We start from the raw sequence: 22,240 nt of genomic DNA, 5'->3' as shown, positions 1-22,240 counted from the left end.
TTTCTACGTGTGTGTGTGTGTGCGCGCGCCTGTGTGTTTGTTCTCTCATACCTCTGCAGTGTGTAATCTCTCACGCACTTCTCCAGGATGATGAATCAGTTATCTCAGCATTGTTCTGATCCTCTTCTTATGCCATAAAGGTCAGGCATGCATTTACAGTCTGGGTTTTAATCCTACACAGATATCTTCACACACCGCCACTCTTCTGCTCTGTGTTATATAAATACACTGTACAGGCTAATAAACTCATTTTTTATTCCTTATGTCTATTTTTTTAACTGTAAATGTGGGTGTAGGGTATGCATAGTTAGAGTAAAGCTGTTCCTTTAAAAGAATACTACATGCTTTTTATTTTTTCCAAGGTAAAGTGTACGAATAGTTACCACCCCAGTGATAAGGAAAGGTACAATTAAGGCTGACAGTTTACATACATCATCCCAACTCCTATATATTGGACAATCAGAAGCTTCTAAAAGACTTTCATTCATTTCTGGAATCTTCCAGAGTCTTTAAAGAGATAAACCTGTAATTCTGATCTAGTGAATTAAAGCTGAAATTGAATATTTTCATAAATTTCAACCAAATGACTGCTGAGGTGAATACAGTAGGTGCAGAAGCTGAGAAATCTTACGTGAAATTTGATTAAATATCTGTAGCCCAGGGAAACTTTTGGTACAGTTTAGTAGCCTCTTGTCATTCTACCCATTAGTTTTATAGCAATAATTATTTCTCTAAAGCAAATGCAATGCAATGTCACATAGAGTAAATGTGCTAATATAAATACACTTGTTCATTTTGTGATTAATTATTATTAATTATTAACAAATTGTACATCAATCAGCCATGAAATTAAAACCACCTGCCTAATGTACTCTGTACAGCTTACACACACACACACACACACACACACACAAACACAAACACTTTGCTTTCACTGCTGATAAAGTACATTTAACCGAAACATCCTGTGCTGTTATGGGTGAGTGTGTGTGTGTGTGTTTTTGTCTCTGGTGTGTTTTGGAAACCAGGTGATATGAAAGGCTTAGTGTGTGACTTAGTGTAAGAGTGTTACCTTTGTGGCTCATCACAACTGACTGCATCACGAAGACACACTGCTCATAAGTGCAAAAGAATACTGCAGGTCAGTGTGTTCATTCCTGTGTGCGTGTGTTTGTGTGAGCATCATAGTTTATGCATTGTATTGTATAGGACTGAATAATTATAAAAGCATTATGATTAAGCAATAGCACACAATCCAGGGTGCTGTTGTACTGAATGTCGGCACGATGAGATTCAGCAGTAGGCACAATGTTCAGTACAATAGAATGATTGTGAGTGTGATGTAGGGTTTATACAACAGTTCTATTAACAAGAAATTGTGTTGTATTCATTTGCCGTTATCGTTCTAGTAAATATTAGCACGCTTGGAACGCCGCTTGTTCAATTAAATTAGTGGCCTGGAAACAACCGTAGTATAATAACCTCGGAAGTCTTTACCAAAGCCATAATAATCCATCTTACATAACAACATAACAATCTTAGAAAATATAGTCCAAAAAAAACCTATAGGTGAAACCTTTGCTGTAACTGCTGCACAATGGTTTCAATTCTTGATCACATCTAAAAGCTGTTGGAGCAAATTGCCTTTCAAATAAATTATGAGATTAATCTACAGATTCTACAGAACCTGTAACAACTTTCATTAATAATGAAAATTCAATGAAACACTGGATCCAATATTACTGGCGCTCTTAAGAGTTTGTGAAGCTTGTGCTTTCTGTAAAGTCTATCGAGCTTGGCAGCAGAAGGATCTAAGGATTTAAGCTCCTTTATATTCTTTAGACTGTTCAGTCCACCGGTTTTCAGTTAAGGTTCAAATCCATTATATTATAGCGCAGGGAATCTGGACATGACTATAAAGGAGTCGGAAGTGTAGAGGAGACTGAGAGCATGTAGAAAATACATTTTTCAAGACTGAGTCTGTGTTCAATGTGCATCTTGTTTTAAATATCTAAACAATCAAATGTAAAATAAAATGAAAAATTCCATCAAAGTTCAGTAATATACTTTTAGTTACTTGATTGCGTGTGGGTGGGTGTGTGTGTGTTTTGTCTATTGGCAAAAGAATGGGCAGTCTGGATGATGTTCCCTTTAAGGTTCCACTGGGTTCTCTAGATGAGCCTCTGGGCATGATTGAGCCGGTCACTGACCAAGAAATCATCATCCCAGACTACCACCAAAAACTGCATGACCTGCAGGTTCTCTCTCTCTGTCTCTCTCTCTCTCTGTCTCTCGCTCGCTCGCTCGCTCCCTCTCTCTCTCTCTCTCTCTCTCTCTCTCTCTCTGTCTCTCTCTCTCTCTGTCTCTCTCTCTCTGTCTCTCGCCCGCTCGCTTGCTCGCTCGCTCCCCCCCTCTCTCTCTCTCTCTCTCTCTCGCTCTCTCGCTCGCTCTCTCTCACTTGCTCACTCGCTCTCTCTCTTGCTCGCTCTTTCTGTCTCTTGCTTGCTCGCTCTCTCTCTCTCTCTCTCTCTCGCTCTCTCTCTCTCTCTCTCGCCCCCCCCCTATCTTGCTTCCACTCTCATGTTCATACATACATACTCACTTAACAAATTTTATGATTTAGATCATTTGAACAATGTAAAATGTACATTTCCAGCATCATAAATTTCTTAGTGGTTAAAATCCTGCATCTATTCGTAAGAACAACATACCTTTCTTGGTTCTGTGTAATACACTACTAATAGTCATTTCGGTCTTTCACTCTCTAGTATGACTTCTGTCTGGAGAACTGGGTTCTGAATGGGTTCCGTGCTCGTACTAGTAAGCGTGTTTTTGTTCCTGAGTGTGGTGCCGTGACTCCATCCTGCCCTCCGTACTGGCTCCTGTTTAGCAGCCCTCAGGAGAGGCGCTCTGTACACCTCTGCAGAAAGGGATTGTGTGATAAAGGACATCGACAACGCAGCCAGAGCTTGAATTCAGCAGACCTGCAGAGACGCCACCTTCCTCGTACCCAATTCCTCATCGACAACTCTGCTCACGAGGCTGCTGGCTACAGCGAGGATGACGAGGGCTCCTCCACTGAGGAAGACAGACGTTTTCGATCTCAGAGCAGAGAAAGAGCTAAATTTTCTCTGCTTCAAGAGTCTCAGAGGTCCGTGTCACCCCGAGCACCGATTCACACCCACAAGAACTCCAGCAGTTTTCTGAAGGAGATGAGCAGCCCACCTAGCCTGAGGTCCTCACGACCTCACAAAAAACACAGCTCTGGGGGCTCCAGCGGAAAACGAAACATCAGCACTCACAAATCACACGTCACACACACCAAGCTCCAACCCAGACCCTCCTCAGCAGGGCCACAGCCTTCTGCACATCAACACAAGTCTTCACTGCAGGTCTACAAATATCACAAACACAATAATATCGAAAATAATATCAGTTTCAATAATAATGAAAAGATTCAGCGATGTAATGTATTTAAAAAAAGCTGTCATCATGAACACAGCAAAATGGAGCCTTGATTTATTTTACACTGATCAGGCATAACATTATGACCACCTGCCTAATATTGTGTTGGTCCCTATTTTGCTGCCAAAACAGCCCTGACCCATCATGCACTGTGTATTCTGACACCTTTCTATCAAAAACAGATTCCAATAGAAATGTAAAGCTTGCAAATAGAAATAGGTTTAATAAATTTAGTGTCATCTTATCATTCTTTATATATTTAATGTATACAAAAGTAAATGAAAAAAGAATTTCCTTTTTCTGTCTTATTAATTCTTAATCAGAAATACTAGGATAGTTTAAGATATTTGTACTTGGTCAGCTGTTTTTTTGTGCAGCAATTAAAAATTATGTTACTTGGATTAAGTTTAGGTATTTTTGACCTAAGGAGAATAAGAAAATATTTATTTATAAGTATTAAAAAAGTTTTTTTCCTGCACTGATGTAATGATCTGGATTAATGTGATGTACATGAACCCGCTGCTATATGCAGTAGGATCCAAAAGTCTGAGACCACCAATGAAAATTGGTGATCGAATGATCAAATCCATCAGAGTGACTTCTGATTGCAGGTAGAAGAGATTAGACATGAGTGGAATCGGATTTTTTTTACAAAGCAGTTGACGTGCTAAAAATATTTTTTAATAAATTTTATTTATTTCATTTTGCTACCGTTTATATGTCTCAGATTTTCTATATAGGCTCAGACTTTTAGAGGTGGTGCTGGTGGAATCTGCTGGTGGTTTGATGGCATTTATTAAGAATCATGCAAAGGTGTGTGTGTGTGTGTGTGTGTGTGTGTGTGTGGGCCAGGCTGCTCGTCCTCGTACTTCTCATGGAGATCGCCACTCGGTTCCAGACTCATCTGTGGAGCTGCTGTATGCTCTGAGCCAGGAAGAGAGAGAACTGGTTGATAGCATCACTGCTCATGGATACACACTCCGCTCTGCCATCCTGGCTCTGCAGCGCACTGGTACACGCAACGCAGAGCAGGTAATACACACTCACACACACACACACACACACACATGGTACATTACAGGGATGTAAATAGATTATTTGGAATGTATTAGTTTTAGCTAATGAAGGGTTTTTGAAGCTCATGGGACAAATAAAGACCACTTTGTGCAATTACCTTATTCATTGCTTAATATTTAGAGACAATTATACCAGCTTTATTCAGTACAAAAAAATCATCATACATTACAAACAAAAATCATTTAAAACCATTTCTGATGGCTTAATGTGTGAGGGATTTTTTTTTAATTTACTTCACATAACAGATATTTACACCTAGTCCATAAGACACAGTAATAACTAAATTTACACAAATGATTCGTACTCCTGTGTGTTGTTCCCGGGAGGATTGTTTGTCCTGAGCAGTTTTTCCAGAAAAAACCTCCAGGTCTTACAGATTCAAGCATCTCCTGTATATTTGACTCCTTTTCCACCAGTGACTATAAAATGATAAGATTCATCTTTTCGCACACACCAACTTACAAAAGAGTGCAATATAATACACCACGAGCCAGGGAGAGGGGGTGTAAACTTTCGAACAGGATGATTTTTTTAGCTTGTAACATATGAATAACTTCTGTAGCTCCTAAAGGGCAGTACTAGATGAAAAATAATAAGGTTTTTAAACAATATACATTATACTCTTCAAAGGTTTACACCCCCAGCACACAGACCTGAGGGTATAAGATACATTCAGACTAAATAATAAATAAAGAAATATATCTTATTATGTTTATTCATCATTTTGAATCTGAGCAAGCTTCATCGGATCATTTCCTTCTGGATGTGATCAGAGCAGGCAGTGCTACTGAGAATACATAAAAATGTATTCAATTAAAACGGAGTGCCATTAAGTATCTGTAGGAATGTTACATGCATGAGGGATTCTGTCTCAGTCAGCATTGTTTCTACAGGAAAACTAAAAATGAATTAAACAGCAGTCTTCTCGATCAATGGTGAATGTTCATGCAGGGAAAAAAATAACAGGATCAAACCACTAGAGGTCCAAAAAAGAGCTCTAGATTTACAACCAACACATGATGATAAATGCATGGTCTGTATTTGTGCAGATTCTGAATTATCTGTTGGCGCGTGATCGTCTGTGTGCACTGGGGTATGAGAAGACTCAGGTGGAGGATGCTCTGGAGATGTTTCAGAACTGTGAGAGCAAGGTGAGAAACATTTCTCGTATTCTTTGTTTGTTTGTTTGTTTGTGTTTTTATTTATTTATTTATTTATTTATTTATTTATTTATTTATTTATTTATTTATTTATTTATTTATTTATTTATGTGTTTGTGTTTATTTATTTATTTATTTAAATTTTATTTATTTATTTATTTTAATTTTATTTATTTATTTATTTTTTTATTTTTAAAATTGTTTTAGGAAGACATATGACATTTAGCAACGAAGTAAGTGCAGGCTACATCGAGTTCTCATAGGAAGCTCATATTTACGATTTGGGAAGTCGTAATTACGACTTCAGTTGCATTTGAGCCTGGTCAAGATAGAGGTAAAGATTTTGTTGTTGTTGTTTGAATAAAATGGCATAACAACTGAATAGCAAAACTTTTCTTTAACAATTATTGAAGAGGTGAAGTTTCCTGATTCCTGTCACAATAATTGTTTTCATTATTTTCCTTGTCTTTGCATTTTGTTTGTCTTCTGTAACAAGTTGGATTTTTTTTTTTATATTTATTATTATTATTTGTTTGTGTTATTTACTTTATTTATTATTTATGAGTGAAAGCCTGCAACAGTGTCGGTAATCAGTTTCCCAGGTTTTCAACAATTCATAATGCAACAGACTCAAAGAAAGAGAATATAATATGTCACACTTTAATATATAACACAATGTAATTCCTGGCAAATTACTGTCATATGAAACAATTAAGACTCTGTGATTTTGGAAAATAATCTTCAGGGTGCTAAAACATCAGGGCGCATAGCACAACACAGTTCAATTATTTGTTCTCTCAGAACATATTTTATTAACAAAAGAAATGATCTGAAATGATCAATAATACATTTTGGCTTTTGTTTTTAACCAATATTTGTTACTTTTATATGCAAATTGTGCTGCTCTGGTGTTCTTTGCCATCTTGCAAAGTAATTTGAGCTGAAAATGTTTGAGAAGCTTTATCTACTTTATCTCCTGAATCTCGTCTTTGATGATTAAATCTCTGAAGATTAAATAAATTTGTAGGAGGAGTAGAGAAAAGGCTGATTTCTATAAAATTCTAATTATTGCATAATTCAATATAAGAATCTGATTAAATCTGTAAGCAAGAAATCTTCTGTGGTTTTGTTTTTGTTTATTGCAGGTTTTTTTGTTGTACCAAGCACCTGCTAAGACGTTATATGAAAAATAAATACCAAAATAAGACTCAGACCCCTTAAAGACCAATACAAATGATAGTGTTTTATGCTTTACCACATTTTACACGATCATGTTAATGAAAATGGTTGTTCTTATGTGCCAGTGTTTCTAAGATGGCTGCTTTATATACAGGCTGCCTGCTGAGACCCATCTGACTGAGAATTGAGTGGGTTTTCTAGTTTGTGTGCCATTACTTTTCTCCATGTGTCTCTTCCAGGCTACAGAGTTCCTGCGATTGCTGGCTCAGTTCTGTGAAATGGGCTTCCAGCAGAGCACCATTAAAGAGGTTCTGCTCTTACATGACAACCACCGGGAGAGAGCACTGGAGGAACTCGTCACGCATGTCACCTGAACGTTCTGCACACATGGAAAGATTTCTCAGCAGATTCAATATGTAAATATGTATTATTATATGCATATGTGTTATACATTATTATACTCAATACATATTATACACATTCAGTAGGTAATCGCACTGTATTAATGTGCTGTGGCTGTGTTGACTGTGTTTTACAGTGTGACTAGTTGCTTAGAAATAACTGATGATGAGAAGATTATAATCAAGCGTAATCAGCCGTGATTAATTATTAATGCAGTCTTGTGTGACTTGCTGTAAAGGACAGGTTCTGTGCACCCAATAGACTGCTTCCTGTAAGATTTCTGTGACAGAATTTAACACTATTTGTAGTATTTTGATTTCCCATGAAGTTCCTTCAAGTAATATATTTCAGGTACACTCCTTTTGAAAGCTGTTTAGGAACATCAGCTTAAAATCTGCTAATTCTACTGGATCTTGTTAGAAGGTTACATGCATACAGTCAGGGGAAATCATTTACAAATTAAATAAATAAATAAAGTGTTAATAAAGTTTTTTGTCATTTAATATACTGCCAGTACATACAGTATATCCACTTCAACATTACACACATACACTATATTGCCAAAAGTATTCGCTCACCCATCCAAATAATCAGAATCAGGTGTTCCAATCACTTCCATGGCCACAGGTGTATAAAATCAAGCACCTAGGCATGCAGACTGTTTTTACAAACATTTGTGAAAGAATGGGTCGCTCTCAGGAGCTCAGTGAATTCCAGCGTGGAACTGTGATAGGATGTCACCTGTGCAACAAATCCAGTCGTGAAATTTCCTCGCTCCTAAATATTCCACAGTCAACTGTCAGCTGTATTGTAAGAACGTGGAAGTGTTTGGGAACGACAGCAACTCCACGTAAGCAAAAGCCACGTAAACTGACGGAGCGGGGTCAGCGGATGCTGAGGCGCATAGTGCGAAGAGGTCACCAACTTTCTGCAGAGTCAATCGCTACAGACCTCCAAACTTCATGTGGCCTTCAGATTAGCTCAAGAACAGTGCGCAGAGAGCTTCATGGAATGGGTTTCCATGGCCGAGCAGCTGCATCCAAGCCATACATCACCAAGTGTAATGCAAAGCGTCGGATGCAGTGGTGTAAAGCACGCCGCCACTGGACTCTAGAGCAGTGGAGACGCGTTCTCTGGAGTGACGAATCACGCTTCTCCATCTGGCAATCTGATGGACAAGTCTGGGTTTGGCGGTTGCCAGGAGAACGGTACTTGTCTGACTGCATTGTGCCAAGTGTAAAGTTTGGTGGAGGGGGGATTATGGTGTGGGGTTGTTTTTCAGGAGCTGGGCTTGGCCCCTTATAACAGTGAAAGGAACTCTGAATGCTTCAGCATACCAAGACATTTTGGACAATTCCATGCTCCCAACTTTGTGGGAACAGTTTGGAGCTGGCCCCTTCCTCTTCCAACATGACTGTGCACCAGTGACCAAAGCAAGGTCCATAAAGACATGGATGACAGAGTCTGGTGTGGATGAACTTGACTGGCCTGCACAGAGTCCTGACCTCAACCCGAACACCTTTGGGATGAATTAGAGCAGAGACTGAGAGCCAGGCCTTCTCGTCCAACATCAGTGTGTGACCTCACAAATGCGCTTCTGGAAGAATGGTCAAATATTCCCATAAACACACTCCTAAACCTTGTGGACAGCCTTCCCAGAAGAGTTGAAGCTGTTATAGCTGCAAAGGGTGGACCGATGTCATATTGAACCCTATGGATTAGGAATGGGATGTCACTTACCTTCATATGCGAGTCAAGGCAGGTGAGCGAATACTTTTGGCAATATAGTGTATATTACATATATACATGTTTTTTTTGTTTGTTGTTGTTGTTATTTTTTAACCTAAAATTAGAGCAAGTTTTGCTTTAAGTATTGTTTACTGTATTTAATGTAATTCTGTATTCACGCTTTATTAAAGATTTATATTAAAATTATCTTCTTGGTTTATTCTACACCATATAGCAGAGCTTAGCTAAACTAAATTGGGATTTTGTTTTGTCTTGTTTTGTTTTAATTTGTATTTTGTTTGTGGTGAAATAATTTATCTATCTATCTGTCTGTCTGTCTGTCTGTCTGTCTGTCTGTCCAAAATAAAAATTTCATTACATACATTGTACCCAAAAGTATTCAATTTCAATTCCATTCAATTCAATTTATTTTGTATAGCGCCTTTTACAATGAACATTGTCTCAAAGCAGCTTTACAAAAGAAGAAAAACAGAGAAAGGGGAGGGGAAAATGAAAAAAAAATAAAATAAATAAATAAATAAAAATAACTAAATAACTAGAAATAAGAGTAAATCATTAAATTTAATAATTAAACTATTTTATCCCTAATGAGCAAGCCTGTGGTGACGGTGGCAAGGAAAAACTCCCTGGGATGGAATAAGGAAGAATCCTTGAGAGGAACCAGGCTCAGAAGGGAACCCATCCTCATTTGTGTGACACTAAACAGAAAATAATGTAACTGTAGCTGATTAATGTCCTTTCTACAACAGCAATCAATGACCCATGAGGAACTATTAGGTCAGTGTAGTTTCTAAGGTCATTATAGACACTAATTCTTTGCTGTCACAAGCTGACAGATGTAATGGTAGATCTGTGACTGTATGAAAGTCCCCAAGTGGCTCTGTCCACGGCTTAAGCCTAGACTTAAACACTGAGACTGTGTCTGAATCCCGAACTCTAATTGGAAGGCTGTTCCATAACTTTGGGGCTTTGAAAGAGACAGACAGACAGACAGACAGACAGATAGATACTTACTTACTTACTTACTTACATTCATTCATTCATTCATCCATCCCAAATGGAAATTCACAGTTTCCAGCAGTATCCACAAACACAGGTAATAGATAAAATAGGAAGGAATATAACAAAAATACTAAAATACCCAAATTAGGGTACAAAAATATAACAAAAAATATATCAAATAACAAAATATAAAATATAACAAAAATATATCAAATAACAAAATATGACATATTACAAAATATAGCAGAATATAACAATATAAGAAAATATAGCAGAAAAATACTAAATAGAGATTTTGGAATAAATATGAGAATGAGATGAAAAACAAGATACGTAATGTGCAAAACAAGTGTTTAAGGTTACAGACCTATTCGATGTGCAAAAACTGCGTATGTTTATGAGTCCTGTGCAAATCTCAGTTTATTGAGAGTGTTGTATAAACCGGAGTGTATTGTGTGTAATGTGTTTTATTGTACAGTCCAGTACAGAGAGAAGAGTCGCATGGCATGGGGGAGGAATGACCTCCTCAGTCTGTCAGTGGAGCAGGGCAGTGACAGCAACCTGTCACTGAAGCTGCTTCTCTGTCTGGAGATGATGCTGTACAGTGGATGCAGTGAAAGCTCTGCCCCCTGCTGTAGCCTTTGCTACTTGAGGTACTACCAAGTAACTAGCACCCTTTGATCGGAGTAGGCGTGGCGGATCATAAAAGTCTAAAAGATCGCTCAAGTTTGGCGGCGTGAGACCATTTAGTGCTTTAAAGGTTAGTAACAGTATTTTATAATCAATGCGAAATTTAACTAGGAGCCAATGTAGTGTGGCTAAAATAGGAGTGTTCATATCTTCTGGTTCTAGTTAGGACTCTAGCTGCTGCATTCTGGACTAACTGGAGCTTGTTTATGCACCTACTGGAACATCCAGACAGTAAGACATTACAATAATCCAACCTAGAGGTAACAAAAGCATGAACTAGTTTTTCTGCATAATGAAGTGACATTATATTTCTTATCTTAGCAATATTTCTGAGATGGAAGAAGGCTACCCTAGTGATATTATCTACATGAGCTTCAAACGAAAGACCAGAGTCAATAATCACACCAAGATCTTTTACTGCTGGACAAGATAAAACAGAAAGACCATCCACAGTTACTCTGTAATCAGAAAGCTTACTTCTAGCTGCATGTGGTCCTAGTACAAGCACCTCTGTCTTGTCCGAATTAAGCAGGAGGAAGTTAGTGGCCATCCACTGTCTAATGTCCTTTACACATTCTTCTATCTTAATAAGCTGGTGTCTCTCATCTGACTTAGCTGAGACATGTAGCTGTGTGTCATTGGCATAACAGTGGAAGCTAATAACATGTTTATGATATATAGGGAAAAAAGCCGTGGGCCTAAAACAGAACCTTGTGGAACACCGAACATAACCTTGGTATGCATAGAGAAGTCACCATCTAGATCTACAAACTGATATCGGTCAGTCAAATAAGACCTGAGCCAGGAGAGGGCTGTTCCTTTAACACCAAGATGTTCTAGCCTATCAAGTAGAACAGTGTGGTCAATGGTGTCAAAGTTGCACTAAGATCCAGCAGCACCAGTAAGGAGACACAACCCTGATCAGAAGCCAAAAAGTACTATACTATATTCAAAGCCGAAAGTACTATATATACTATAAACAAATGCAAACCCGGAATATTTAAACTTATAACATAATGTATGTTATATTTACGTTGATTAAATTTAAACTTGTAACACTTTGATTAAAGTACATTAAAGTGCTCCTGATTAATCACTCCAGTCATCTCCTGAACTCTGGATTAATGTGCGGCTCCTCCTTCAGCCAATCAGATCGCTGGGATTCAGTTTCGTGACGTATTCTCCGTTTCAGCCAATCAGCTTCAAAGATGCCGGATTTGAATAGTTCAGGGAACGGCTTTAGACACTAGAGCCGGAGTTTATATAGAAGACCGTATATAGCAGAGCTTAGCTAAACTAAATTGGGATTTCGTTTTAATTTGCTTTGTTTATGGTGAAAGAAATTCTGCTCAGGCTTCACGATGAGGAAGAGGTAACGAGAATCATTTCGTATTCGGTTGTGCTTTTGTGATCTAATGTTAGATATTTGTCGCTGTATCTGGGTATGGTTAACACTGTCGTGCGATTTTAAATGGAAATCGTTTAATATCGCCATGTATTACAATATATAAATTAAAGTATATTAAGTAAATAAATGTCTCTCCAGCTTTACTACAGATAATTATCTGGCTATTTATGATAGTTAGGCTTTCTTAAATGGCTCATTAAGGTAGCTATCATGATCTAGATTCATGTGACAATGGCTTGTCCTCTAGCTGAAGTGCTGCTGGAAAACTGCAGAATAATGGTATGATGTTTTGCTTTTAGAAATGTATGAATTATAAAATAAGTGTTTAAACTGATCATATCTATCTTTATGTTGTACTGTGCGCTGCCGTGTGGCTGTTGGTTTTAATGATTAAACCGATATCTATAGCTTGTAAATAGCTGCAAGCTTGTGGACCTGACTATTACACCAAGTGTTTCATCCTCCAATCTATTCAACAATGTTGCAGGCAAAAACTATTGTACAGAATGTCTTTGCACGCTGTGACTTTAAAGAATCAGTAGCCATTTTTGATCATTTTTTATTTATGATTTAAGGAATACAATGGCTCGTGAACTTCCGTAAAAGTTCGTAAAATGGCTGAGAGAACCTGTTGGGAAAACTGATTTCCGGTCCGGAATGCTTGTTTGTGTTAGGGTGCGCCTGTTGCCAATCATTTTATGGATCTACACACACACACACACACACAGAGCGCTATAGTGCGTTTGTGGTGTCTTGTAGATGGTCATTTGCAAGCTGGAATGATATTATTTCCCACTTGGGGACATTTGTATATGCAAAGTAGGGGGGGTGGGGGATGTTCTAAGGACCTTATGGACCTTGATTTGTGCACTGGTGTGCAGTCATGTTGGAACAGGAACTGTTCCCCAAACTGTTCCCACAAAGCATGAAATTGTCCAAAATGTCTTGGTATGCTGAAGCATTAAGAGTTCACTGGAAATAAGGGGCCAAGTCCAACCCTGAAAAACAGCACCTGAATTCAATCACTTGGAGGGCTGTCCCAAAACCTTTGGGGATATAGTGTTTCTGACTGACATTAGTGATAATTGTAATGTTGGTAATTAACATCTAACAGTCATTAGTATGGTCACTTTTATGTTAGGGTTACAACGATGATTTGGCATTACTTTGTAAATAGTGAAGGAACTTGGGAAATGCGAAGAGAGCTGAAACTACAAGTTGTCTCTCTTGTGGTTGCAACCTTCCTTTGACAACACAAGAGCCTGAGGGCTGATCTTTGTGAACATGGAGATGGGTGGAGGGTGGACACACCCACACCTTACCAAACCTTCACCAGCATGACTATTCTCCTGTGTACAAAGCAAGTTCCAGGAAGATATGGCTTGTCAAGGTTGGAGTGGAAGAACTCGGTTGTCCTTTGGTATGAACTGGAACACCGACTGCACCCCAGACCTCCTCACCCTTGCATCATTGTCTGACCTCACTAAAGCTCTTGTAGCTTAATGATTACTAATCCCTACAGCCCCAATCGAATAGACTGTGAGTGGAGGTTATTATAACAGGACTAAATGTGAATTGGGTTGGTCCAGTGCAAAAACATTTGATTATATAGTGGAACTCCCATGCTACTGCTGCAGACCTGCTCAACCTGTTATCTCTCTCATGCGCTCACTCTGTAAACTAGTTATAACTTAAAAATAGACAGCTTAATTGGTGTGTGTGTGTCTCTGTGTGTGTGTGTTGTCAGTGAGTTGCATGCCGCCGAGTCGGTGGCTTGTCTGAATAAAGCCCTGGATCACCTCAAGGACATCTGGGAGGAGATCGGCATTCCAGAGGACCAGAGACTGCAGCGCACTGAGGCGGTCAAAATGCACATCAAGGTGATGACCCATACACAGCTGTCTCATCCTCCCCCATTTACAGTTCTGTATAAGAGAAGTGCAAATACAGGATCCCCTCATTTGACTGATGCTTTTAATCGAATTGAATTACAACCAAGACAGAGTGTTAAAGGGATTTGAACTCGTGCTCAATACTTGAAAGCTTTACACAAGTCCAGAAAGGCCATTTCTTTTCTTTTCATTTTTCTTGAGACCTCAAGAGAACAAAATGGTTTTCTTGAGATTACATTAATTTTAAATGCTTGATTAAGTATACAGTGTCTGATTTTACTTGACTCAGAGACTAACACAAGAGAATTTTCCTCACACAGTGGTAGTGATCCGGGTCCGGGGTTCAAATCCCAGCTCCGATAATTTCATACAGCTTGACTTTATCAGTTCCAAAAAGGAAATTTGGGAAAAAAATAAAGCGTATCTAAATATCAGTGTCATCCAGTTGGTCAGCACTAGACTGACAACTTTCATACTATCATCCTTTGCTTTTTTTTTCTCTCTCTTTGTGAACAGGTGATTAGTTTAACTACCAGCTAATTTGAGGGACCGGGGTGTCTCCATGGTTCCCACATGAATTTCAGTTATTATGAAAATCTGTGGAAATGGATGTAATTACTGCAGAAATGCTAGAATGCTGTCAGGATGCTACTGCAGTGTGATTGTGGGAAATGACTTTTGAGATCACTTTTTTGAATTTCCATAAATTTTTGAAAACCGAGCTACCATTTCCCTGAAGCACTCTAATATTTTTTCCACTTTCTTTATGAAAGGAAGGAGCATAAAAAAATAATACAATAGAGCAGTGAATGTATGAGAAATCATTTGGTTGATGTTGCTATAACCATCAGCTTCGAGGACTCTTAATTTTTATTGATTTATTAATTAATTTATTATTTTTTATTATAATAGCTATGGCAGTTTGCCTGCAATGACTATTTTTCATTTGGTCATGACTAACACATTCTTTGTAATCGTTTATAGCTGCAATTAATAAAAGTAAGATGGACAGTTTTCCTTTTTGTAATTTAACAAGACGTGTTCGTTTTGCAAAGAAATAAAAAAAAAAGGAAATTATTAATTTCTTAGCTTTTAATATTATATGCAGACTTTTTCCCCTCTTAAACACACCCCCATGTTGCTTTAGAAAAGACAACAAACTGCAGTGTCCGCTTCTGTTTATGAAAATTAGTCACCACTTCCTGACCAGTCACAAGAATTGGCTATTTATTATTTATTATGTGTCTCTAACCCCAGGATTTCTGTGTTTGTGGTGTTTAACATTTGCAGAAGAGTCTTCTGTGTCAGATTCACATGCAGGTGTAAATCTGGAGCTTTCAATTTTCTGAAAGTCTTCAGGGCCGACAGCTTTGTTGTTGGAAGAAAAATGACAAGCTGCTTTGTTTTGGCAAATTAGTTTGGAAAGAGATCGATCAAGTGTTACAACTGCTGTAATGTGAGCTAACTTTCACCATAATAACACGCACTTTAATTTGACTAAAAGCTTGCACATGCAAATATAGCGGGCATGACATTACAGTACGCTCCAGGTCGAGCTTAATGCTATTGTTAATACTACGATTAACTTAATTCACTAAATCCATTATACAGTAGATGTTATCAATGTATTCTTCATTAATGAATCACTGCAATGACCAAACGTCTGTCTTGATCTTCCAGAACCTTCTGGACATGATGATAGCAGAGGAGGAGGGGCTGAGAAAGCGGTTGACGAGCAGCATCGAGTCGTGTCGGAAGGAGCTCGCCGGTTTGTGCGAAGAGCTTCAACTCTCTCCATATGAGGTAATTTCAACAGTGATCCATGTTCTCCGTACTCGTGTTTAATAGTACAACATGTTCATTCTCCGCCGCTTACCACTAATCGTGTTTCCAGGAGGATGATGGCCTAAGCATGCTGCAGCTGGAGAAGGAGATTCGCACACGCCTGAAGGTGATGCTGAAGCAGAAGAACCAACGCATGAGCGAGCTGAAGAGTCTGATTCAGCAGGACCGCGAGCTGTGTGACATCCTGTGCGATAACCTGCACCCCATCGATCCGGACCGTGTTCCCTCTGCCCAGCAGCTGCATGACTACCAGCAACACATCGCCAGCCGCAACCAGGAGAAGGTACGGATTTTTACTGCTTGACTGGATAGATTAGTTTAGTGGATTGTTTCTCAACTGTGCTTGATGCAGTCCACACACACTACCATGCTTCTACTAGTTTAATGAATAATATCTGGTCAGTAGTGGTCCATTTTCCCTCCTGGATGAGGTGGAGTCAGGTTAAAGGACAACACATCGCAGCAGATCATCTGTATCTCTACACTGAAAGCACATGTAAATGTAGCTTTGACTGATAAACTGGCTTATAAGTGTAGCTGTGAGGTAGCGTGTGTTGCATGTTTTAACGTGTCCTAGAAGTTATATTTACTTGTTGTTCATCTTTATGTTCAGAGTCATTATTATGGTTAATGTTACTAAAAAGTGCACTTTTGAATTGTTTTAAAAGAACGTCAGTGATCTATGGGCTCTCGAACCAATATATTGACTAAAGGTTGTTTATTTAGGAGCGCCGCTATGCCGAGTTCGTGTCCCTCAAGCGCCAGATCATCAACTCTATGGAGGATCTTGAACAGATGCCCGACACTAGCTTTGAGAGAGATGTGGTGTGTGAGGAGGAGGAGGCATTCTGCCTCTCGGCAGAAAACATCACCGCCCTGAATGTACTACTGAGCCAGGTAAATGCACACACACCCCCCTTTATTGATGTTTGATTAATGCTCAGGAACACTAAACAGGTGGATCTGCTCTCCGTTATGAGCATTGCATGTGATTTTTGCCCTCTGCGCAAAAGCTGGAGCTGGTTATAATCATGTCATGTTTGGATTTCAGTTGGAGAATCGGAAAGCAGAGATTGAGGCGGTGTGTGTGTCCTACCGTGGCCGGATCGCAGAGCTGTGGAACAGACTGCAGATCCCTCAGGAAGAGAGAGACTTCATGTCTGAACACATGCAGTTTAGCAAAAAGAGGAACATGGATGCTGTGAGTTTTATATACAACCCTGTTTTATCCATGAGCTTACATGACAAAAAAACTGCACATTTTAACACCTGTATGTACGAGTAACTGGTAAAATAAATATTCTACAGCATATCACTCTAATCAGCTGTATACCCAACGCAAAAGCTTTGTTTTTCCCCTGTGTCTTCCTCCAGCTACACATTGAGGTGGACCGCCTGGAAGAGCTGAAGATGAAGAACATCCAGAATTTCATCGAGTCCATCAGAGCAGAAATCCAAATCCTCTGGGAGAAATGCTTTTACAGCCTGGACCAGAGACAAGCCTTTGCTGCCTGTAACTCCGGTATACCAGCTTTAACTACTTGTATCATAATTCTGCTGTATAAATTCATCACATCTACCACTGTTTACTCCCAATCTCCATATTCTATTCTAGTATAAGTGACTTGTGTTATTCACTTTAAATGTAATGAGGATTTCCTTACTTGTGTGTAATATAGATAAATAGATATATAGATATAGATATATATATTTTTTTTATTTAAGATAATTTCACTGAGGAGCTTTTGACTGTGCATGAGCAAGAATTGCAGAGGCTAAAGCAGCATTATGAGCATCACAGAGAGCTTTATCACGGGGTGAATAGCTGGCAGAATAACTGGACTCTCTACCAGGAACTGGAGGTAGGACCTGGCACTTTTCTACTAGCATTGATTCCACTGCATGTTTATCCCACACACACGACTGATTTATAGGTCAGTAACATAAGGTGATGTTAGCATTGTTTTTCTGTCTGCAGAAAAAGGCCAGGGATCCATCTCGCTTTCACAACAGAGGAGGCAACCTGCTACGAGAGGAGAAGCAAAGAGCAGAGCTTCAGAAGAGTCTGCCCAAGGTTCATTTCCTTACTCCTGCACATGCTCACACACAATTTAGTGTTCCTCTGTGTTCGGTTTACAAGTGTAGACACTTGCAGAGTTTTAATGAAGCGTGATGTTTGCAGCTGGAGAAAAGTCTGAAAATCCAGATTGAGCAGTGGGAGGAAGAACACGGCTCAGAGTTCCGGGTCAATGGGCAGCACTTTATGCAGTATGTGGAGGAGCAGTGGAACCTTCACCAAATGGAGAAAGAGAAGGAGAAACTTGAGAGGGTAATTACAGGCTGTGAATAAACTGTTCATACTGAAGGCTAAGGATGCAATGTGAGGGAAAATGAATTTTTGATTTTTTTTTTTTTTTTGAGCTGCAGATCAACTGGAAACTGTTTTTATATTTGTATTCATAATCTGTATTTATACTGTTTTATAAAGCATACTAAAGAAAATGTTTATACAATGGGGTTTTTTATGTTTCCTGGCAGGACTATGCATTATTCTGTATACCAAATGGCACAGGTGTAATGACTTGCGCTAGAAAGCCTAGTTTACGGTTAAACGGCTTTTGAGAATTGTCCAGAATGACTGAGCAGCAGAGATGAGCACTATGTTCCTCCATCAGCTTGAAAACCTGTACAATGTTTAAAGAAACTGAAACGTTTATCTTCGCACATCAAAATATGATCATTTGACTATTTCTAAGCTTCCACCATGAGGAAAATGTCATCATCCTGTTTCATTCTTCCTGCATCTGTTTTCAGCAAATGAAAAAGAGCAAGCAGACGGAGGAGGACATGCTGTACGGTACAGCACTCAAAACCCCCACTAAGAGAAGACTAGCAGGAGCTCCTACACCTGGAAAATCCCGCAAGGTAACGACTCCATAAGTGTGTCCATGCCTGAATTTTCCTGATTTCAACACAACAAACCAGAGTTTTCAATTCCATAAGGCTGAATTCTCTCTTCCAGCTAAATTCTACCTCCAGCATCATTAGCTCTACGCCAAACACCACCTTGCGCTCCATCGGCCAGTCTCCATCCATGAGACCGCCTCTCTCTGCCAGCAGGGTGAGCTGCACCTCACTGAGCCACACCCCTGACACTGCTGCGTCTTTTGCTTTGCTTGTTTTTTTTGCTCAGTACCACTCTACCACTACTTTGCAATAAATGACTGGAAGCCACTTGCTTAATAAGCTACGTGTCGGAGATGCTTTCTGAAATTTGATGTGTGCTGAGTGGAGCAGTAAAATGTTTCATTCAAATTAAATAGACTTCACATTTTAACAGATAAATTAAAGTTTTTGAATGTGTCAAAAGAGGTCAGTGCTATGTCTATATATGTATTTTTTTTTTTTTTTTTAATAACTTGCCTGAATATTATAAAAATGACTTTGTTCTTGTGCAGCATCAGCCAAGAGCTAATCTGCAGTGCCTATAGACAACAAAAAAACAACAACAATTAAGACTTATCTCTTATCTTAAGTTTAATAGGAATTTTTCCAGTTTTTTCCCCTAGTAATTTCTGCTGTTAGTCTGTAACATTCTCTTCTCCTAATATGTCCCACTCTATCCCAGATTGGTTTGGGTTTGCGCACGCCCACTCGTATTCGGACACCCCGCGGCCTGGAGAGGAACAAGGAAAACGTTTCTCAGCTAAGTGGAGCGCTGCGCACCATGGCCTCCAGTCCATACAGAAACTGCTCCATCAACTCTGTCGCCAGCTCCTACACAGAGTTTGCGGTAATTTCTTCTTCATTTTACTTTTTCCAAAGCACTCAGTCCAGTTACACAGAGAATTTTAGAAGGGGGACATGATCTACATCAGATTATTAAGTTAAATGTGACTGAAGTTTGAGCCTGTGCTCATTATGGGTAAGAGCACCAGACTTGATGTGTGTAAAATCCAGAGCTCAAGTCCAGCACCCCTGCTCAGGTACATCCCAGTCCAGTTGTCATCATGTCTAACTCTTCATTCTGTTCTAGAGGGATTTTGGCAACATTGAATCCACAACCATCTCCAGGTCTGTATGTTTTTTTACCCTGACGTGTATTAACACCCACCCTTATGTTCCTCCTTTAACCTGACTAATGATCAGTGTGTCCTCACACGGCATTGGGAGGGTTGGAATATGCTCCCTGCTCTAATTCCTCCTGCTTAACTGGACTTTGTGCTGATTGCTCTGCCAGACTGATGGCATGAACCTCACTGCTGTCCACACTCACCTCTCTGCTCTACTGCTCATTCACTCTCAGTACACATTCCCAACCCTGACCCTGGAGTCTCACCCCCCTGTTGTACACACCCAGCAGGGTAAATACAACCATGTTGTAGGACCGTGTGTTCTCCAGGACCAGAATTGTGAACCTTTGACTCTCAGGAATGGACAGACGAAATGAACAGATTTATATCAAGGCGAGACATTTGCTCTCTGTCGATCTAATCCTCTAGAAAGGACCGGTGTGAGTGAAGGTTCTTCTTCCAGCCAAGTAGAAGCCACATTTGAGTCTACTGAGAGTCAAAATCAGCTAAGTAAACATGTGGAATCGGGTGTGGCTCCTGCTCGATTGGAATGAACAACTACAACTACACACACACACACACACAAGCCCTTTGCGGATTTGATTGGACACTAACTCATGTCACTCATGGTGAATATTTCTCAAACATTTCAGTAAACAGATTGGTGTGGTAGGTTTTTTTTTTTTTTTTCCTACACATTCCATTCAGCTAGGCATATTTGGTACAAATTCAATACTTTAACATTTCAGTTGCTTTAAAGAAACAAAATGCTAAACTCAGGTGCTGTATGAAACCTGGCAGAATTTCTAATCACGTTGCTTTGATTATCTTCCAGCGAGAACTCTCACAAGCTTCAAAGTCCAGCTGTAAGACTGGAGTTCTAAACTCCACGATCACACGCTAGGTGCTGCTGTGCTGGAACCATGGCACTCACTCCACCAGACTGCTCAACCACACCGTTTCTGTATATGAAGAGACATTTTAAGAGATTGCTGAATGTAAAATTACCTGCAAAAGATATGTGGAACCTGTAAATATTTTTGACTTCTGTTTTAACCATTTTCCTCTTTCTTCTTTTTTTTTTAACCTGCGTCTTAGCTCCGAGCAAATAGGTTTTACATGGACATCAAGTCATGATCAATAGTTTTTATAAAAACTGCAATAAACTCCTTTCTTATTTTTAACCATTCTTTTGGGATTGTACACATCTTATGGATTTGGAAGCACCTATATGTTGCATTAGGATCATCTGTACTGTGTATTTAACTTTAGTTCTACTCCATACCTAACACTAGTCCTTCATTCCTTGAAATGTTTGTTCAGTTGCAAACACTAAGGGCATCCTGTAAAATAAATTTCTTCATTCAGACTGCTTTTGATTTATTTATTTTTTTCCCCCCATGATTGTCTCAAAACTGAATTGTAATGGTATGAAAAACAAAAAGCCTTCAGCCACAGTTCTGTGAGGGGAAACACCTTGATGATGAAAGACGATGGAGGAAAATGGCCAGATTGATTCAAGCTGCTAAGAAGGATGGGCTTCGAGAGCAAAAGGGCACATTGGGTTCCACTCCTGTCAATGAAGAATGGTAATCTAAGGCCATCAAGAGCACAGACTTGCCAGCAATGGGCAGTTTTGTTTTGTTTTTGTAATTTTTGCTCCCTCCTGTCTTCAACTGTCAACTTTTGCTGAGTCTGATATGGTCGACTTCTGTTGTAGTTCCTCCACCTTACAGTTTGATGTGGTATGAGATGCTTTTCTGCTTACCACGGTTGTACAGAGTGATTATTTAAATTACTGCAGACTTCTTGTCAGCTCAAACCAGTCTGGCCATCCTCCTCTCATCTCTTTCATCAACCATGTTTCAGTCTGCAAATCCTCTGAACACAGAATATGTGGGGTTTTTCTGTGTATGCGCACGTACCATTCAATCTAACTCTGATACTCTCAAACCAGGACATCTCGAACCAGTCATGCCAAGGTGAAAATCCCAGAGAAAAAATTTTCTTCATTCTAATGTTTAATGTGAAAATTAACTAAAGCCATTGACCTGCATATGCATGATTTAATAGGTTGTTCTGCTGCCACATGATTGGCTGATTAAATAACTTGAGTGTTCAGCTGTTTTGGTCTTCATTGTCTGAAGATGTTCTAAGGAAAATCAGTCTGACGGAATGAAAAATGTCAGCAAATATTTCATTTACATTTGAGTATTATTACATGGTTCAAAATTTACAACCTTTTTTTTTTTAATTCACTCTAGCGCCACCATGTGGTCGATTAGGGTGAAACAGCTC

General features: G+C 39.2%; 2 protein-coding genes across 3 annotated transcripts; both read left to right on the top strand.

Annotated features, from left to right (window-relative positions):
• Positions 1–31: 31 nt before the first annotated feature.
• ubap1la (ubiquitin associated protein 1-like a) lies at positions 32–9,364 on the top strand. The gene is made up of 5 exons (XM_058407849.1): positions 32–2,258; positions 2,769–3,392; positions 4,318–4,497; positions 5,592–5,693; positions 7,121–9,364. Exons 1-5 carry the CDS (start codon positions 2,127–2,129, stop codon positions 7,253–7,255), a joined length of 1,173 nt encoding a protein of 390 aa, XP_058263832.1. The 5' UTR covers positions 32–2,126; the 3' UTR covers positions 7,256–9,364.
• A 2,590-nt stretch (positions 9,365–11,954) lies between these two features.
• On the top strand, positions 11,955–21,309 carry prc1a (protein regulator of cytokinesis 1a). 2 transcript variants are annotated; one of them, XM_058408992.1, is made up of 15 exons: positions 11,955–12,096; positions 13,880–14,012; positions 15,705–15,827; positions 15,919–16,152; positions 16,596–16,766; positions 16,921–17,070; positions 17,244–17,391; positions 17,595–17,731; positions 17,848–17,943; positions 18,052–18,198; positions 18,684–18,794; positions 18,892–18,990; positions 19,498–19,662; positions 19,906–19,943; positions 20,778–21,309. In XM_058408992.1, the coding sequence occupies exons 1-15, from the start codon at positions 12,086–12,088 to the stop codon at positions 20,824–20,826; spliced, it is 1,812 nt and encodes a 603-aa protein (XP_058264975.1). In that variant the 5' UTR covers positions 11,955–12,085; the 3' UTR covers positions 20,827–21,309. The 2 variants fall into 2 exon arrangements, with proteins under 2 accessions (XP_058264975.1, XP_058264976.1); XM_058408993.1 differs by lacking the exon at positions 19,906–19,943.
• The last annotated feature ends 931 nt before the right edge of the window (positions 21,310–22,240 follow it).

The sequence above is a fragment of the Hemibagrus wyckioides genome, linkage group LG14, assembly GCF_019097595.1.
Source record: "Hemibagrus wyckioides isolate EC202008001 linkage group LG14, SWU_Hwy_1.0, whole genome shotgun sequence".
In the NCBI taxonomy this organism is placed as follows: Eukaryota; Metazoa; Chordata; class Actinopteri; order Siluriformes; family Bagridae; genus Hemibagrus; species Hemibagrus wyckioides.
This window is presented reverse-complemented; position numbering and strand designations above follow the sequence as displayed.